The sequence below is a fragment of the Ricinus communis genome, chromosome 4 (assembly GCF_019578655.1).
Source record: "Ricinus communis isolate WT05 ecotype wild-type chromosome 4, ASM1957865v1, whole genome shotgun sequence".
Taxonomy (NCBI): Eukaryota; Viridiplantae; Streptophyta; class Magnoliopsida; order Malpighiales; family Euphorbiaceae; genus Ricinus; species Ricinus communis.
This window is the reverse complement of record NC_063259.1, coordinates 27,349,390-27,365,493: the sequence shown is the minus strand read 5'-3', so window position 1 is coordinate 27,365,493 and position 16,104 is coordinate 27,349,390. Positions and strand designations below refer to the sequence as shown.

Sequence of the window (16,104 nt, the reverse complement as noted above, 5' to 3'; positions counted from 1 at the left end):
TTATTTATTTGACTTTTATGCCTTAATATTTTTTTTTTTTAAATGATCACTAATTTTATATCCTTATCTTTATATATATATATTCATGAAATATTCAGATGCATTTTATTTTAAAAAAATTCCAAATTAAATCTTAAACTAATATTATAAAGTTGATATATTGAGTCAAAGTTTTCTATGACTTTTAGCAATGATAATTATCAACTAAATTGAGAATGATGTGCAAAACCCCACAAAATTGGGTTGGCAAGTTATAAATTCAAGCACCCTGGACAAAAACCATCCATCCATCATCATCTTCGCCTTCATACTCATGCTACATATTTACTGCTTTCTGGACACATAGATCAGCTCTTATTTTTTTTGATGCAGACTTCAAACTGACCCGATCCATGAAATCCCTATTACAATTATTCAAAGTTTGTCTTAAATGAAGAAATAACAAAGTATTTGTAGCATGTTATTAATATCACATTATCAACTAAAAAACCATGTGCTATACTTTTTTTGTTTGTTTGTTTACATTAAGATGTCACAAAACAAGCTTGTAATATCCAAAATCCAAATTAGCACATCTTTAACCTTATTTCAATTTTCAAGAAATAAATTGATATATCTAAAGACAAATTTATGAAAAAAATCCAACAAGAATCTCAGATGATAGATAAGTAAACTTGAATAAAAACTTGAAACGTTTCTTCCTTTATCTGAAAAAAATATAAATATATAAATATAAACGTAGTAATAGCAATAAAGTAACAACAAAATGAACTAATTTATGATGTGTGAGCTTCATTTCCTTTGAAGAAAGAGGAGTAAAGTGGTTAGAATTATCCCAGTAACAATAAAATCAAGAATAATGAATCCCACCCAGTATATATCAAACTCTACAATCCCATTACATAGTGTTATTATGCAACTTCAATGAGCAAGGCACACACACTCTGAGATCACAAGTTAAATACCAAAATAATTTCCCTCTGTTTCTTTTTCCCCCCACTTTCCTGTTCCCTCCCCCTAAAACCAATCTAGTGCCCAAATTTTACACAGCATTCTCATCCAGCACGGATCCTGTCCAGCCAGTCCACACTCTTTCTCGCTTTTTCTAGCTGTAGGTCGATGCTTCTTCTTGATTTATCATGGTATTCCACGCTTCTCCGTGACCTCTCCATTTGGTCAAACGAAATCCTTAACTTCTCTAGCTTGTCAATATTCGTAAACTTATATTCATGAAACTTCATTTTTTCTGGTCTATCGGTGCTTTTTCTCGGTTTCTCCCTTCGATCCGTACTCTTCCTTGGAGCCTCAAAACAGTCGGTGCTCCTTCTAGGCTGTTCGATCCCATCTGTACTTCTCCTAGAAATATTTCTTCGTGAAGGTGACTTCTCAACTGTTGAAATAAACTTCTTCAGATGCCTAAGATACTCTGGATACAGCTCTAAGTCACAGTGATTCCCTCCTTTGACCCACAATGGCTCATATTTCTCCTGGCACAGTTCCCAAAGCTGCTTGCCGTGAGAACAGTCAACTACTTCATCAGAAGTTCCCTGCAGGAAAGCAGACAAACAAGAACGGTTAGAATAGACACACGGGTTCCCAGTAGGCTGGCTACAAGGAAAGTAGGAAACTAAGTTAATCAGAACACCCAAATCGTTGCACTTTCAAATCATTTCTAAAATGACTTTGCTCCAAAAGTAAAGATAGCTAATTTTCTTTCATCTTGTCATGTTCAAAAGAAAAACATATTTCAATTGTCTTTTCTTAGGATCAAGATCTTCTCTACTAACCTGGAAATACTGATTAACCAATTATAGATGCACAATGCGTCACTTACTTGTGAGAGCACTAAGCTATTACGCATTCATATACATGAGATGACCAACCACGTGAATTTTACGGATATAGATAGATAGATATAGAGAGAGTTCAAAGTTCTCTAAGAGCGAGCAGATTGTTAAGAATCACAGATGCTTGATACTGCGTTGCTTTGCTTCTTTTTTTTTTACCAATCACCAAAAAAAGAAAATTTAAAACCTCCTAAAAGAAACATGCAATATCAGATTAAGTAATAGTTTCATACAGTTGCAAAAATGCTTAGTGCTAAGTTTCAGATACTTACATGAATTACTAGCACAGGACACTTCACCAATGGAATCTTGTCTATGTTCTGAACAATACCAAAGTAAAGACAATCTCTAGTTAAGAGGCATAGCGAGCATATTTGCGCTATTTATTATGGTGTTTCTCATACAAGATGATAAAAAAAATATCTAACCTTATAGATATCAAACCAGTATGTGCGCTTCACAGGATACATGACTCTTAGTCCTGATAGTATAGGACTATGTAGGACTACAGCTCTTAGACGTGGTAACCGAGCAGCAAGATCCAAAGTAGGACCACTGCCAACAGATTGGCCATAAAGGATGACATTCTCCTGCTTGGTACCATAGCTCTCTTCAAGACACTTATAAGCAGCTTCAATATCAGCATAAGTATGGTGCTCACTAGGCTGCAGCAACATACACATGAGCTTTAGAAAAGCTGCTCAGTGTTGACTGCTATAATTCCAGTCAATATCAAATAGAAGAAGATGCACACTGCCTACCTTTCCTGATGACTGTCCATAGCCAGAGTAGTCGTACCTGCATACATTGAAAAGATAAAGTTTTTAAATACTTGCCCTGTGTCTAACACTTAATCTGTGGATGACTGCATAAACTGACACATGGAATTAATAAATATAAGGTTTACTACTGATACTGGTGCTAGGAATTGAGGCACAGTATCACTGTCATCGATGAATAGAGAGCTAAATTCTATCCAATTTAGATGAAATTTCCGGACCTGCTGAGCTCCATGCATCCAGCAGGAAAATTATTTATTTGCAAGAAAGCACACTCCACCATACTTTTCCAACTTTCATTTCAGATCAGCTACCAAGTTGCCTATCGATAACCTACTGCAATAAAACACTCTATATCCATAATCCAACTAAGATCTATACTAGGCAGGTTCTGACATCCTAGATCAAGACAGATCAATGCATTACACCTTTTATTTCATGTTGTAAAAATCAACATAAAAAATTCATGCTCCCCTTCTTGTTATATAAGATAAAGAAATGAAAGAATCTAACTCTCAATTGTACTATTTTCAACTCCCATTAACCACAAACTAAACACAGAGCATATAATTAGATTACTAGAAGGCAACATCATACTTACGTTGAAGCCCAGTGGAAAAAGGTACCCTCAATTATCCAATTATCCCCATTTCCTCAACATGTTTGCTGAAGCACTTAATCAATAAGAGCTCTACATGATTACATCAAAATGCATAATCCATTCCCCAAATCAAACCACCTTTTCTTAACAAAATAAAGAATGAAAACACAAAATTATGATATGAACCGGGGAGATCTGCAAAAAGAAAAACCTCTCTAATTCCTATTTAGTTAATATATCAGTATCACCAAAACAAACTAAATAAAGCACGCACCAAACACTTGATTTCAAAAAAGCTCCATCCCCCACTTAATCAAAGAAAAACCATTCAAACAAAACAAACTTACATCTTTTCACCAAGTTAACTATAATTAATTAAGAAAGAAGAGCAAATTCTCTTACTGTCTCAACTGGGTATAACACGTTCACTCTAAAGTTCAACAATTAACCCTCTAAACAACCAACAAAAAGGTACTAAAGTAAGAAAAGGGCAAGTGAAAGTGAAGTTACCCCATGAGATTAACACGCAAGTGGATACTCAATTCGATGAAAAGCTCATACATCTGGCCAATATCAGCAGCATTTCCATGAGAATAAAGCAAAGTAGAAGTAGCCATAGGGTATCTAACATAAACAGCAACGATCTCAGTTCCTTTCCTGGTAGGCAAACGCAAAACGTCTACGTTTTCACGGTGAGGGAAATGGTCAAGAAGCAAAAGGCCAGTGGCATCATCAGTAACTAGCTTGTAAGACGGAGGATTTGGTGGGAAAAATGCAAACTTAGCTGCCATAGAAGAAGTCACTCCTCCCATTCTCTCTGCGTAATAATAATAATGATAATAATAAAGTACACTAACACAGAGAGAGAGAGAGAGAGACAGACAGACAGAATTATACAAAGAGTTAATTAGTGAATTGAGCAAAAGAAAGAGAAGAAGAAGAAGAAGAAGAAGATGAACATTCCCTTGCTTCTTCTATTTCTGTTTTGCTTTTGTTTTTATGACAGAGAGAGAGCTTGTGTTGCAGTTCTTTTGTTCAGTTTGGCGTTACCTAAAGATAAAGAGAGAGAGAGAGAGAGAAAGAGAGAGAGAGTGATAATTTTGTGGGTGGAATAATTTTTATTTTAATTTTGTTTTCTCAATTTCTTTTTTTTGTTTTTTGGTTTGTGATTGCCCGTTTAGAGAGCAATGATATGATTACAGGTTGTCTCATGCCGATGTTTATCGCACACACACACACCCACTCACGTGTTACACTACTGTCCTCCTCCTCTTCTTCTTCTTCTTCTTCTTCTTCTACTTTATTTATTTATTTTTATCTTTAGCTACTTTTATTTTTCTTTACCTTCGCACAAGTTGCCCCCGCCACTCATGCCCCTATTAGTTAAGCATACTTCTACCCTAATTTTTAATTATACACCCTATAACAGTAAAATTTATTTTATAATTTCATATTAAATATTAATATATATATTAACTATTTATTAATTCAAATATAGATATGTATTTAATTTAAATAAACATCTTTCATCGCTTTTTCTTTCAAATCTCTTTTATTTTTAATATTTTACTTTTCTATAGTTTTAAAATGAGAAAAAAATATCTCTTTATTTTTTATATGTATAATTACTTAAATATTAAAAAAAAAAAATATGTAAATAAGAATAAAAATTTATAATTTATCACTGGAAGATTAAAGTTTAAAGCAAACTAAATGATTTTTAAGTGCATCAATTAAAACAGTACATGTAAATCTTTTTCTAATTTTTATGCAAGAAAATAAATTTTTTTATAAAAATAAAATTATCTAATACTCTGTTATGAGTTAAGATTGAAATGATATAAAAAAAAAAACAATATTGAGATTATTTGTTTTCTTCTTAGAGCCTTACAAAGAGTCATGAAATTAAAACTAAAAAATAGCACTATAGAACTTATATTTTTCCTGTTTAAGTGATTTTTTTTATTTTATTAAATTTTTTTAATAAAAAATATTTTTTAAAACACTTTAAGAATAAGTGTATATGGTTCAAAATATACAAAATTAAAATTGAAATTAGATTTTATTTTTCTCTATTTTTTATTCTAAAAATAAATATTTAAGTTTTATTTAAGCAATAAGTGTTTAGATGGTCCACCAAACAAATGTCTTGAGCAAAAAAATCCCATTGAAACTAATTAAGATTTTGTTATCTTTTCCTTGTAAAAAGGATATATCATTTAAAAGTAGGTTTAATCAAGTAATTTTACATGGCCACTATGCTTGATTGCTTGTCAATTACACCAATTAGAAAAAGCAATTAGCTCAAAAAGGATTTTGCAATAAATGAAAAACTAGAGGGCCATCATTGCAAAAGCGTCCTTCTCTCTTCTCTTTTTTCTATGCGGACTCGCACAAGGTCCAGGTTGTCCCATTTTCTTACACGTGTCTCCATAATTTAGAAAAATATTAAATATTTCAATTTTTTTCATCTCTTTTCTATCTAAGGTGTCATATATTTTTTTCTTAATTTTAAAATATTAAAAATAATTTCATAAAGATAATAAATAGCATATTAAATGAGTAAAATATGAGATAAAAGAAAATTGTGAGCTAAATAGCATTGCTCTATAACTTATCGGCGGTCTCCACCTGGGCGTTCTGAGCATGTATCCAGTGCAACGCATGCACATGTTAAAGACGGTAATCAGAACTTTTTATGTTATTAACTTTCTGTATTAATCCCCAAGACCAAAAGGATCTCCATTGATCCAACCTATGATTTTTGTTCCCAAACAAAGGTTGCATGTTATCATACAACACATGTCTCCATTGATTAAGACATTTTTGTCCGAATTAAGGGGAAGATGCATCAATAGTTGTTTACGAACTACCAGATCTTTAATTAGATATGAATGTGATTAATGCAACCACTGCTTTGAACAAGACTTGCTCCTTCTTCTTCTATTTACATTTTTAAAATTTAATTTCTTTTAAGAAATATAAAAATTTCAAAAAAAACTTTTGCATAGTTAAAATATAAATTAATAAATAATTCATATATATTTATTAATTTTATATAATATTAGTAATGTATTAATTATAATATTAAAATATAAATTACTTATATATAAGTATTATTTTTATATTTATTATGATGTATAAAATTGATAAATAATTTATATAATATTAGTAATTATAATATTAAAATATAAATTGCTTATATATAAGTATCATTTAAATATGATGTATAGGTATAGTATATATAAGAATTTTAAAAAAATAATAATTAGAACAATTTAATTAATGGGTCACGATAATGCTATACTAGTCTAAAATTGATCAACTCCTAGTTAATCTCGAAAATTAAGAGTGCAGACCCATATCTCAAATCAACATCTTATTCATGGTTATGGTCATGGGTTGGTCCTATGAAACAAACCCAACTGATTGCTACTATTCATTTCTTTCAGAAATATGAAATTAAGTTATGATGTATAGACGAAATAATTGACCCATCTAACACTGTTTATGGGTAGATTCTGGATTTCATGTGCATGGATATTGTGCTTCCAAAAGAGAAAAAGAATTTAAAGAAAAAAAGTGCTAAAGAAGAGAGTGTGAAAAGGGAAAAAGAAGACTGTGGAGTAAAGATGGACCTAGGATCCCTTTCAATAAACTTTCATGCGTTTTGCACCGTCATATTGCGAAATCACAGCCACTTCTCCACTAATGGCTATTTCTAATAATGTTAATTAAAATTTTAGAACTTTCACAATTAAATATTATGAGAAATTCCTTTCCAAGATTAAGCCAAGGTTGGTGTATTATTGCGAGGTCCACTATGAGTCAACTCCATTCGCAGCGATGTATGTGTAGCAGACTAATCCGTCGGGGGAGAAGTAGAACAAACTTGCGGCTCTTAAAGTGGTATAGTTGCAATTAACTTGTTTAATGCCCTCTTTTACTCACTTGATGATATTACCACCACGCACTCAGTGCGTATCAACTCATGTCGTTTTTCAATAGAGATGTTCACAATTTTGTGCAGATAATATTAAAAGAATAGTGGAAAACTCACTACTTAAACACAACTGAATTAGATTTGCATACTTTTATGCATCTTTTGGGGATAAATAAACAGAAAGAGACAGTGGACCAAAGTGTCCGGAAAGAGAATAAACTCCGCGGAATTGCTATTGTAGGAAGATGTAAGAGAGAGAGAGAGAGAGTGAGAAAGTGGAGGGAAAATGAGTGAAAAGCCTAGAGCAGACCACCACAAGATCTTCTTGGTATTGACCATTCCAAAGATTAAGAGACTACACCAGTGTATTAGATTGAGAAGACAATATCCTCGAGAAATAAAGATTACCCACATGTCTCCTTGTATGGGTCGCCACTTGCTACCCACTTCCTTCCTTTTTTCTCCTAGTAAATTTTAATTCTTTCTTTTTTCTTTTTTTATGGGGATCGCCCAATTGTTTTTTCAAACATTCACCAAGCATTCTTCTCGTCCTTTCCCTTTCTCTTATTCAAGTTTTAATGTCAAACTATTGATGGGTCGATCTCACAAGGTAGCCCCTTCTTTTTTTCTTATGCAAAAAGATCATTCTCATCCCCATTTATACAACGGCCCACAACATTTATGTCAAAAGTTGCAATATATAGATCCGTCTAACATATGCTTTAAAGTTTATCTATAATTACTATCATCTATATTTTTGTTCCATTATATACGAACAACATATTCCATTATCAAATAAATGGTATATCAAAAAAATTAATTTGGTGGGCTCGAATTAAGAATACAAAATATTCTATATTTGATTTACTTGATGATTATGTAGTGCAATCCTAATTCAAGTAATCTTAACTCATAATAGACTTATTCTACATACATACATATTCATTATTTGAAATTGCGTCATGCAGTACAACAATCAGCAGCTCCCTTACACCAACTCTCCTCTATACTTACCATAGCTCTCATACTTCTAATATAATTGGATCATCTCCTTGAGAGGCTGTCGCTAGTATACATACCCTTTTTTTTGCATCTCTTTCTATGTATTAACCTTTTAAATCCCAATTTTCAGCCTAAAAATATTGATCCTAACCATTACATAAATTCTATGGACAGTAAAACCACTATTGCAGCTATATAATGACATAGAAATAGGCCCCTTAAATTTAACTCAAAATTCACATTAATAGCCTTAAAATTATGAAGGTTATTATTGCGAGGAAGTTTCTTTAATGATTTTGTTCTAAACGAGTTTGATTTGATTTCAACGAATGATGATAGGCCCATTTCAAAATCAAAGTCTTTTTAGCCCTTTTTAAAGTAAAATATTTATTTGAATTACAGTGAAAAATAATGACATATTTTCTTACTTTTTTTTTTTTTTTTTTTACTTTAGAACTATTATTTTGTCTACTTGAAAAAAGGAAAAAAAAAAAAAAAGGAAAGAAAACTACTATTATATTGCTTATTATAAAAAGGTGGTCAATTTTATGTTACAGAGAATGAGTTTCAAGTGACCTTAGCTTCTCTCGGATGCTATTCCCTCTATAGGATGCGAGTCTGTCTCTCTCGAAAATACTGTTCAGATTTTGATTCCCTCTCTTGAAAGAAAAAAGTTCGGAAATTTGCTTTAAAATATAATACCAAATGAACAACAAATTACATAAAACTTGTTATGTTGTCTATTTGTATTGAAAGATTTAAATGAAATACGACAATTAAAAGTTACTGAAATAAATCATTATACTTATGATTTTTTATAAATATAAAAAGGTGTTTTTATGTAATTTAAAGTAAAATCGGATTTTAAAGTTTTTTTTCTTTTTATTTTTTTTATATATATCTAAAATTAATCTAGGCGCATCGAACAAAACTCTTACCGGTGATGAAACACTTTCTTAATTTATTTTTATCTTTTGTGTATATATATCTAGAATTAATCTAGATTATATCGAGTATAGCTTTTACGAGTGGCGAAATATTCTCTCAAAAATTTTAATGCAGTGGGTTACAAGATGCTTATGGGCTTATATATATATATATATATATATATATATATATATATATATATAGAGAGAGAGAGAGAGAGAGAGAGAGAGAGAGTTAATCTAGAGTCTATCGAATAAAATTTTTACGGATGGTAAAATATTCTGTAAAAAATTATAATGCAACTTTTACAAGTGGTAAAATATTCTCTCAAAAATTTTAGTGCAATTATATACAAGACTCTTACGGATAACGAAATACTTTCAAAAATTTTAATATAGCTATATATAAGATTTTTACGGATATGGAAACACTTTTTAAAAAATTTTAATGCAGTTTTATACAAGACTTTTATATATAGTGAAACACTCTATCAATTTTATCAAAATTTTAATACAATTACATATTCAAAATTTAAATTTGAAATTTTAATTTAAATCAAAGAGACCCTTACCATTTCATTTATATATATATATATTATTTTTTTTTTCTAGGTACGGAGAATCAGCGAGCGAGGGGGAAGGAAGGTAAAGTGTGCGAGCGAGAGAAAAACAAACGTAAAAGGAAAAGAAAATGGTTAAAGCGCCAAAGGGCATTTGCTTCCTCAGTAGTTGTTGATTTTGGAGCTTAGTATATGTGTCGAAGAATAGACCTGGCTGTTGCTGTCTGTTTGATTAGGCCCATTTAATTGGGTTTCTTTAGGGTATTACAGCCAGTAGCCCACGGTGCCTTCTCTTTCCAACTGTTATTTCTTTCGATACTTGTGTGTCACCCTAATTCTATTACCCCACTTCCTCACCCAACACCGATTATTGATAACTTTATTTTATGCCTAATTCTTATATACACTAAGTAGACTGTAAGAATAGCAAGCAACATGTGTATGAGTTTCTTCCCTTTTAAAATAATTTATTTATATTTAATTAATATGTGTTGGAGATATATATTTAATTTTAAATTAATTAAATCCGGCATGGTTAACTATTGGATTAATACCTGTTGACAAGTGTTTACGCAACTGAAACCTTTATCTTTCAAGAAAATAATCGTGGTAAGAGTATTAATTCCCTCTAATAATGTGTTTATGCAGCTCAAAAGACATGTAAATCTCCACCCAACACATGTCTAGCAATTCAAAATCGTAATATAGTTATCTTTTGAATATTATATTATTATTATCCCCAAGTGGTTGATCACATGATTTGTAATCATTTACAAGACTGAACATCCATTTAAGAGCCATCTACAACATGTTATTCGTGCTACAGTCCAAGCACTATAATTTTAACAAGATCTCAGAAAAAGAAGAAGTATGAGGCAGTGTTGTCACCCTATTAAAGAGCTAACAATTAATTAAAACTTACTATGATTTGATTCCATGAATTCATCACATGAGTTCACAAAGCTAAAAACTGTATTATATTTGATTACACTCCAGATATATATTTAATTGATTAGTTTTTTGCCTTTGGCTTGACAGATGTCATTTATGCTTGTTAATTTAGTGAGTTTTTGGTGAATTTGAATTGGAATCTACGTTGCTAAATAACACTTTTATATTCACTCAAGCTCAATATATAACCAACTGTGAGCAACCCTGATTTACTTTATACTCCAATATTGTACCTCTTCAGTTTCAGAAGCTGCTCAATCGTAAATAGAATGCTTCATATCAGACAAGACAAGAAGAAATATAACTGCAACAGAGATTGTTAATTTAATTGGTCCAGAATAATTTAATGGACACTGTGCAGGTACAGATATGTGAATGGAGATTTTGAAGGTAAATTGCACATGTCCACTATTTTCGAGTTAGCACAGCAGGTTGCTGGAAAACCTAGTAAGTGGAGGCTTCTTTGATAATTTGTTGATACATTTGTCAGTTGATTTTAGGACCCACCATATAATACATAGACCAGCTAAATCATTTCAATTTTCCATTTCATGCCAAGTGTCTAATCTATCAAACCCCTAAATCAAATAATAATTAAGGCTTCTAATCTTGCTTGCCACATGATCCTCCACTTTAACTAATCCTATATATTACACATATAATATAAGCATATATTGTCTATATGTTCTAATTCATGTCATAAATCAAACTAACAAAGCTTAGCTAAGCCATGGATAGTCTGCAACAACTGAAACACAAATGCATCACTACTCTCAAAACTCCAACACCACAAATCAACTGTTTGGCAGTTCACAACAGCCTCCTTTATGCAGCTTCAGTCAATGAAATCAATGTCTTCGATTTATCAAACTATACCCACATCAATACATTCACTACAAACAGCCCAACTTCTGGTTCCATCAAATCCATAGCTTTCCACAATACAAAAGTCTTCACAGCTCATCAAGACTGCAAGATTAGAGTCTGGCAAGTCTCTCATTCATCATCCAAAGAACTTCACCTTGTACACACTCTCCCCACTGTAAAAGATAGGTTATGCAATTTCTTGCTGCCACAAAACTACGTTAATGTAAGACGTCACAAGAAACGGCTCTGGATTGAACATTGGGATACAGTTTCTGGGTTAGCTATGCATGGAGGGTTGATGTATTCAGTTTCTTGGGATAAGAGTCTTAAGATATGGGATGTTAATAATAATCGTTGTTTAGAGTCAGTATTAGCTCATCAAGATGCTGTTAATACGGTAGCTATATCTGATAAGGGAACTGTTTATACAGGTTCTGCTGATGGGTTGATTAGGGTATGGAAGAAAGTTGGCAGGCAAAGAAAGCATAGCTTGGTTACTACTTTAGAGAAGCATAAATCAACAGTGAATGCACTTGCATTGAATGGTGATGGATCAGTGCTGTTCTCTGGTGGCTGTGACCGTTCGATCATGGTGTGGGAGAGGAAGGAGGATGTTGATGAACATGGTAATGAACATAACCAGATGGTGTTTGTGGAGGCATTGTGTGGTCATGCGGGGGCTATATTGTGCTTGATGAATGTAGGTTATTTGATAGTAAGTGGATCATCAGATCAGACGGTGAGGGTTTGGCAACAATATGGGAAAAAGAATGGGTATTGTTGCATGGTGGTTTTGGAGGGGCATGAAAGGCCAGTTAAGTCACTGGTAGCAGCCTCTAATAATGGCTTATCCTTGTCGATTTGCAGCGGAAGCTTGGATGGAGAAATCAAAGTATGGGAGATCTCAGCTCAAACATGACTTAAAAAGAGGTAGAGATGTTAATTTGTTGGTTAGTACTCTAACTTGGTAGAAGTGAATACAAAATTAAGAGAGAAAAAGAAGGATTAATTGTCTATTTGATTAGTTCATTAACCACCTTTTCTTCATTCTACTTTTTCTTTTGTACCTACCATTAATTCTATTTATTGGAAGATCAAATGAAATACAAGATTTTAATAATCTCACCAAATAAAAAGTTCATATTTAATTAATCAATAGGAGCAATTAGTACGCCTACTAACTTGTTTTAAATTTGACAAGATATGATTTAATTATCAAATACATACCAATACTATTGTATTAAAAGTTAAAAATGAAGTCCTCTCAAAAGAAAGAAAAAGTGAAAAAATGAAGCTAAAAACAAACACATTTAGTTTGAACTAATTTAAAGGGTTACTAATTATTACCATTCATGTGATTTAATGGTTTATAAACATATTCACATGCCAGAATTATTAGCTAATTTTATTTAATGAAGAAAGCTAGCCACTGAGATAGATTAATTGCTATCTTAAAGTGTGTCAGCCTTTTAATTAGCAACTAATTCCAGCTACATATATAATTAGTTCCTATGGGATGCCACTAAGCAAAAATACAAGCTTAGGTTACAAATTAAAACATATCTATAATTTAAAGGATTGTACTTTGTCCTACTACTGCCAATTTGCGTCAGTGCTTACGAAAGTCAAAATTTGCAAAAGAAGAACATTCTCAAATGAAGCCTTTTGAATCCAATAAACATGAATCGGATGCTCAAAAATCTTAAGCACTATATTTAAGGAAAAAGGCAGTATAAAAAAGAAACACAAAACAGATAATGAATTTAGGGTCATTTGTAATTAATTAATTAATTACTAATCTTGATTAGTTGAGAGTGATCAAATAATCATCCTCTACATAAGGCTCGCAATACTGCAACTTTCCGCCAGCACCATGTGGCCTTAGAGGGAGTACATAGTTTCAAGCAACAACCAATTTCTGTTTTGATATTCCAATGGGCAAACTTAAGACATTGTATATCTAATGGAGCTGCTGAACTACATTTTATAAATGGCACATTCGTCTAAGAAGCAGCTGAATCTACTCTATCCTATTTATAATACCATAAAATTTGAATCCAAATTCAAGCATAGTCAATGAGAGCATTAAGTTTTCCCTAAATATTCAAGTAATATGCATTAAGTTTTCCTAAATATTCTTCTTGGATTAGCAAAAGATACCCACATCTTGTCATTTTATTATATGATACAGGAAGCATCCGTGATGGTTTTTGGATACCCATAATATATAATTGATAGTCAGCTTATGCCATTTATCCAATTCAGTGCTACTGTTTCTTTGATGCAGCTTACGAGTTTCAAACATGAAACTATACATGTTATTTTGAGAATTGTTGGTATTAAATTTTAAAGATGGCGTTGTTTTTCTGGTGAGTTGATTCGTTACAGTTGGTTCACTAATATATTGAAACTTCTAACAATAGCTTTTGAATTGATAAATGGGTACAAATGTAAATAATAGGAATTAAAAAAAGAAAACCAATGCAACTTCAACATAAAATAAACATATTACAGTAGAGAAAAACAGATTTGCCCCCACGCAGGATCGAACTACGGACCTTCAGTTTACAAGACTGACGCTCTACCACTGAGCTATAGGGGCTACTTGTTTCTCCTTTTTGACCAAATTTCTGAGATAGCAAAGCAAGCGACACTTTTTAGGGGCGTCGAGGGAAGTAAATCGGATTGGGAAAGATGGAGGAGAACACATTTGATCCTGTATGTTCATCTCCCTAGTTATCTGGTTTACAATGTATTCTACTTTGTTATATTTTGAGAATCCGAAATTATTTACATAAATCGTCTGTGGTTTCGAGTTTTCAGGATTTGATTCACGCCATATTCAAAGTGGTATGGACCAGAAGGGCCCTCGGTTTGTAATTCTTCACTCATTGCTGTTCACTTTCGTTTTCTGACAATTACTCTGTGCTGATGTTTCAGTTAATTACTGAAATTGCAGAGCGCGAGAAAAATGAAGCAACTGATGCTATGGACTGCGAGGTTTTCTTTTCCTTTTCCTTTTATTATTATTATCTTTTTTGTCGTTTAAACACTTGCTGTATCTTGAAGATTGTAGAGATGCTTAGGTACCGTATATCTCTACCTACATATTGTACTATGGTTCTAAATTACGTATTCTTCTAACACTGCAAGATATTCTATTGTATTTGTTAAATTTTCTTTTCTTTCTTTGTTTCTGCCTGTAGCAATAGGATCTTCAACTTAAATTAAATATTATTGTAAAGCTTTGTTATTTGGGGAAAATTGAATTAAGACAGTTTCATCTCCCTGTAATCATGCTTGTCAAATAGCTTCACAATTTTGTATTCATCAATTGAATTGAGGAAAAGAATCTCCATATTTTCCTTGTCGATTGTGTGCCATGATCTAACCTGTTAACATCCTTTATTCTATTTGTTTATATTACTAGAATGTCAGTGCTTTCCCTTGTATATTAAACACTACTTTCAAGGAAAATGAGTCCATCCTTTATTCACTTGCCAGTGCATTTTGCAATATTTATTATATTGGAGTCCTTTGTGGAACATCTAATTTTTGGTAGACCGTGTATTGTATTTCAGAATATTGGATCTGTACTTGATCTCATTGTTCGTGTTTGGTGCAGGTAGGAGTTGGAACATCTAAGAAGATTCGGTCCACTTCTGGTATCTCACATCATTGCTATTTTTTCAATGCCTATACCTTTTCTTATTGTGCATTCTTTCCCTGATTTTTCTCATGCATTCTTTGATTAGGATGAAGCACAATGGAGATATAGTGCCCGTCAATTTCATTTATATTTTTCTCTTCTTCTTTATTTATGCAGCTAATTCTAATGCACTGAAGTTGAGTTGTGAACTTCTCCGAGTTTTTATTTCAGGTTAAACCATATGCATTTAAGAGCTGACCCTTTTTAACAATGTAACTGAGGATTATATTGTTTTTTAGTTGTAGAACATTCTGATGAAATACCTGTTTTGCTGCAGAGGCTGTGCAACGTGCTGCTACAATTGCTGAAGCAGAGGGAGTCAGTAAGATTGAAGCGACTCATTTGGAAAGGATTCTCCCACAGTTACTTCTCGATTTTTGATACATTACAGGGTGTATAGACACATGGTTTTGGTTTTCCTTTTCTTTCCCTTTCTGTACTATCCATGATTTTAAAATGGTGATTTATTAGCATTAGTACATTATTGGTAATTCGGTGCAATGAATTAGCGTGAATGTTTCATGTCCTCCTCAGTGGACCTAGCATGAAATCTTCTGGTTGGAAGATGCTACCGGTGTTAGGTGTCTAGAAATTGTTGGCGAACAGAAAGCTGTTCTTATTGCACTGCACTACCTCAAACACGAAGTCCAAAATTCTGAATGATTCATGAAATTCAATTGAATTCGAAGGTTTTGTTCAAATAGGATAGTTCTGAGATGATCTTTTATTCATTTTTCACTTTTAGGAAAAATTGGTGCAGATAGTATCTTCAGAACAAGTAACATAGTCTACCCTAATGTGCAGTGGACTGCAGAAGTCAATATTCTGATAGGAGGGCCTGACATTAAACCCCTGGAAGGATTCGGAGTGGAATTTAAACAGTTCTCTGATCTGCGGTCAAGAGTGAAAACGTTGTATC

At 32.4% G+C, this 16,104-nt stretch overlaps 3 protein-coding genes and 1 non-coding gene across 6 annotated transcripts; 2 read left to right on the top strand and 2 right to left on the bottom strand.

Annotated features, from left to right (window-relative positions):
• Window positions 1-767: 767 nt before the first annotated feature.
• LOC8277428 (alpha/beta hydrolase domain-containing protein 17B) lies at window positions 768-9,330 on the bottom strand. Of its 2 annotated transcripts, XM_048372633.1 has the most exons (6): window positions 9,309-9,330; window positions 3,738-4,105; window positions 2,609-2,645; window positions 2,276-2,512; window positions 2,120-2,167; window positions 768-1,547 (listed from the first exon to the last, which is right to left on the bottom strand). In XM_048372633.1, the coding sequence occupies exons 2-6, from the start codon at window positions 4,037-4,039 to the stop codon at window positions 1,056-1,058; spliced, it is 1,116 nt and encodes a 371-aa protein (XP_048228590.1). In that variant the 5' UTR covers window positions 4,040-4,105; window positions 9,309-9,330; the 3' UTR covers window positions 768-1,055. The 2 variants fall into 2 exon arrangements, with proteins under 2 accessions (XP_048228590.1, XP_002511280.1); XM_002511234.3 differs by lacking the exon at window positions 9,309-9,330 and having other exon boundaries at window positions 3,738-4,473.
• A 1,983-nt stretch (window positions 9,331-11,313) lies between these two features.
• Window positions 11,314-12,508, top strand: LOC8278247 (protein JINGUBANG). The gene has a single exon (XM_002511235.3). It carries the CDS (start codon window positions 11,340-11,342, stop codon window positions 12,393-12,395), a length of 1,056 nt encoding a protein of 351 aa, XP_002511281.1. The 5' UTR covers window positions 11,314-11,339; the 3' UTR covers window positions 12,396-12,508.
• Window positions 12,509-14,006: 1,498 nt separating this feature from the next.
• Window positions 14,007-14,078, bottom strand: TRNAT-UGU. Its single transcript has one exon. It is a non-coding gene; the product is annotated as a tRNA-Thr (tRNA).
• LOC8277433 (protein MHF2 homolog) lies at window positions 14,043-15,676 on the top strand. Of its 2 annotated transcripts, none has more exons than XM_015723173.3 (6): window positions 14,043-14,194; window positions 14,300-14,326; window positions 14,417-14,476; window positions 15,102-15,141; window positions 15,303-15,356; window positions 15,463-15,676. In XM_015723173.3, exons 1-6 carry the CDS (start codon window positions 14,171-14,173, stop codon window positions 15,564-15,566), a joined length of 309 nt encoding a protein of 102 aa, XP_015578659.1. In that variant the 5' UTR covers window positions 14,043-14,170; the 3' UTR covers window positions 15,567-15,676. The 2 variants fall into 2 exon arrangements, with proteins under 2 accessions (XP_015578659.1, XP_015578656.1); XM_015723170.3 differs by having other exon boundaries at window positions 14,066-14,194; window positions 14,300-14,348; window positions 14,436-14,476.
• Window positions 15,677-16,104: the final 428 nt, after the last annotated feature.

Excerpts from the sequence above, each read along its gene's own strand:
- LOC8277433 (XM_015723170.3), top strand. The coding sequence starts at position 14,171 with ATGGAGGAGAACACATTTGATCCT. Across the intron at positions 15,142-15,302 it reads GAAGATTCGGTCCACTTCTG|CTAATTCTAATGCACTGAAG; the intron begins GTATCTCACATC and ends TTATTTATGCAG. Across the intron at positions 15,357-15,462 it reads TCTCCGAGTTTTTATTTCAG|AGGCTGTGCAACGTGCTGCT; the intron begins GTTAAACCATAT and ends GTTTTGCTGCAG.
- LOC8278247 (XM_002511235.3), top strand. The coding sequence starts at position 11,340 with ATGGATAGTCTGCAACAACTGAAACACAAATGCATCACTACTCTCAAA.
- LOC8277428 (XM_048372633.1), bottom strand. The coding sequence starts at position 4,039 with ATGGGAGGAGTGACTTCTTCTATGGCAGCTAAGTTTGCATTTTTCCCA. Across the intron at positions 2,646-3,737 it reads TTGCGTGTTAATCTCATGGG|GTACGACTACTCTGGCTATG; the intron begins GTAACTTCACTT and ends CAATGTATGCAG. Across the intron at positions 2,168-2,275 it reads ACTGGTTTGATATCTATAAG|AACATAGACAAGATTCCATT; the intron begins GTTAGATATTTT and ends GGTATTGTTCAG.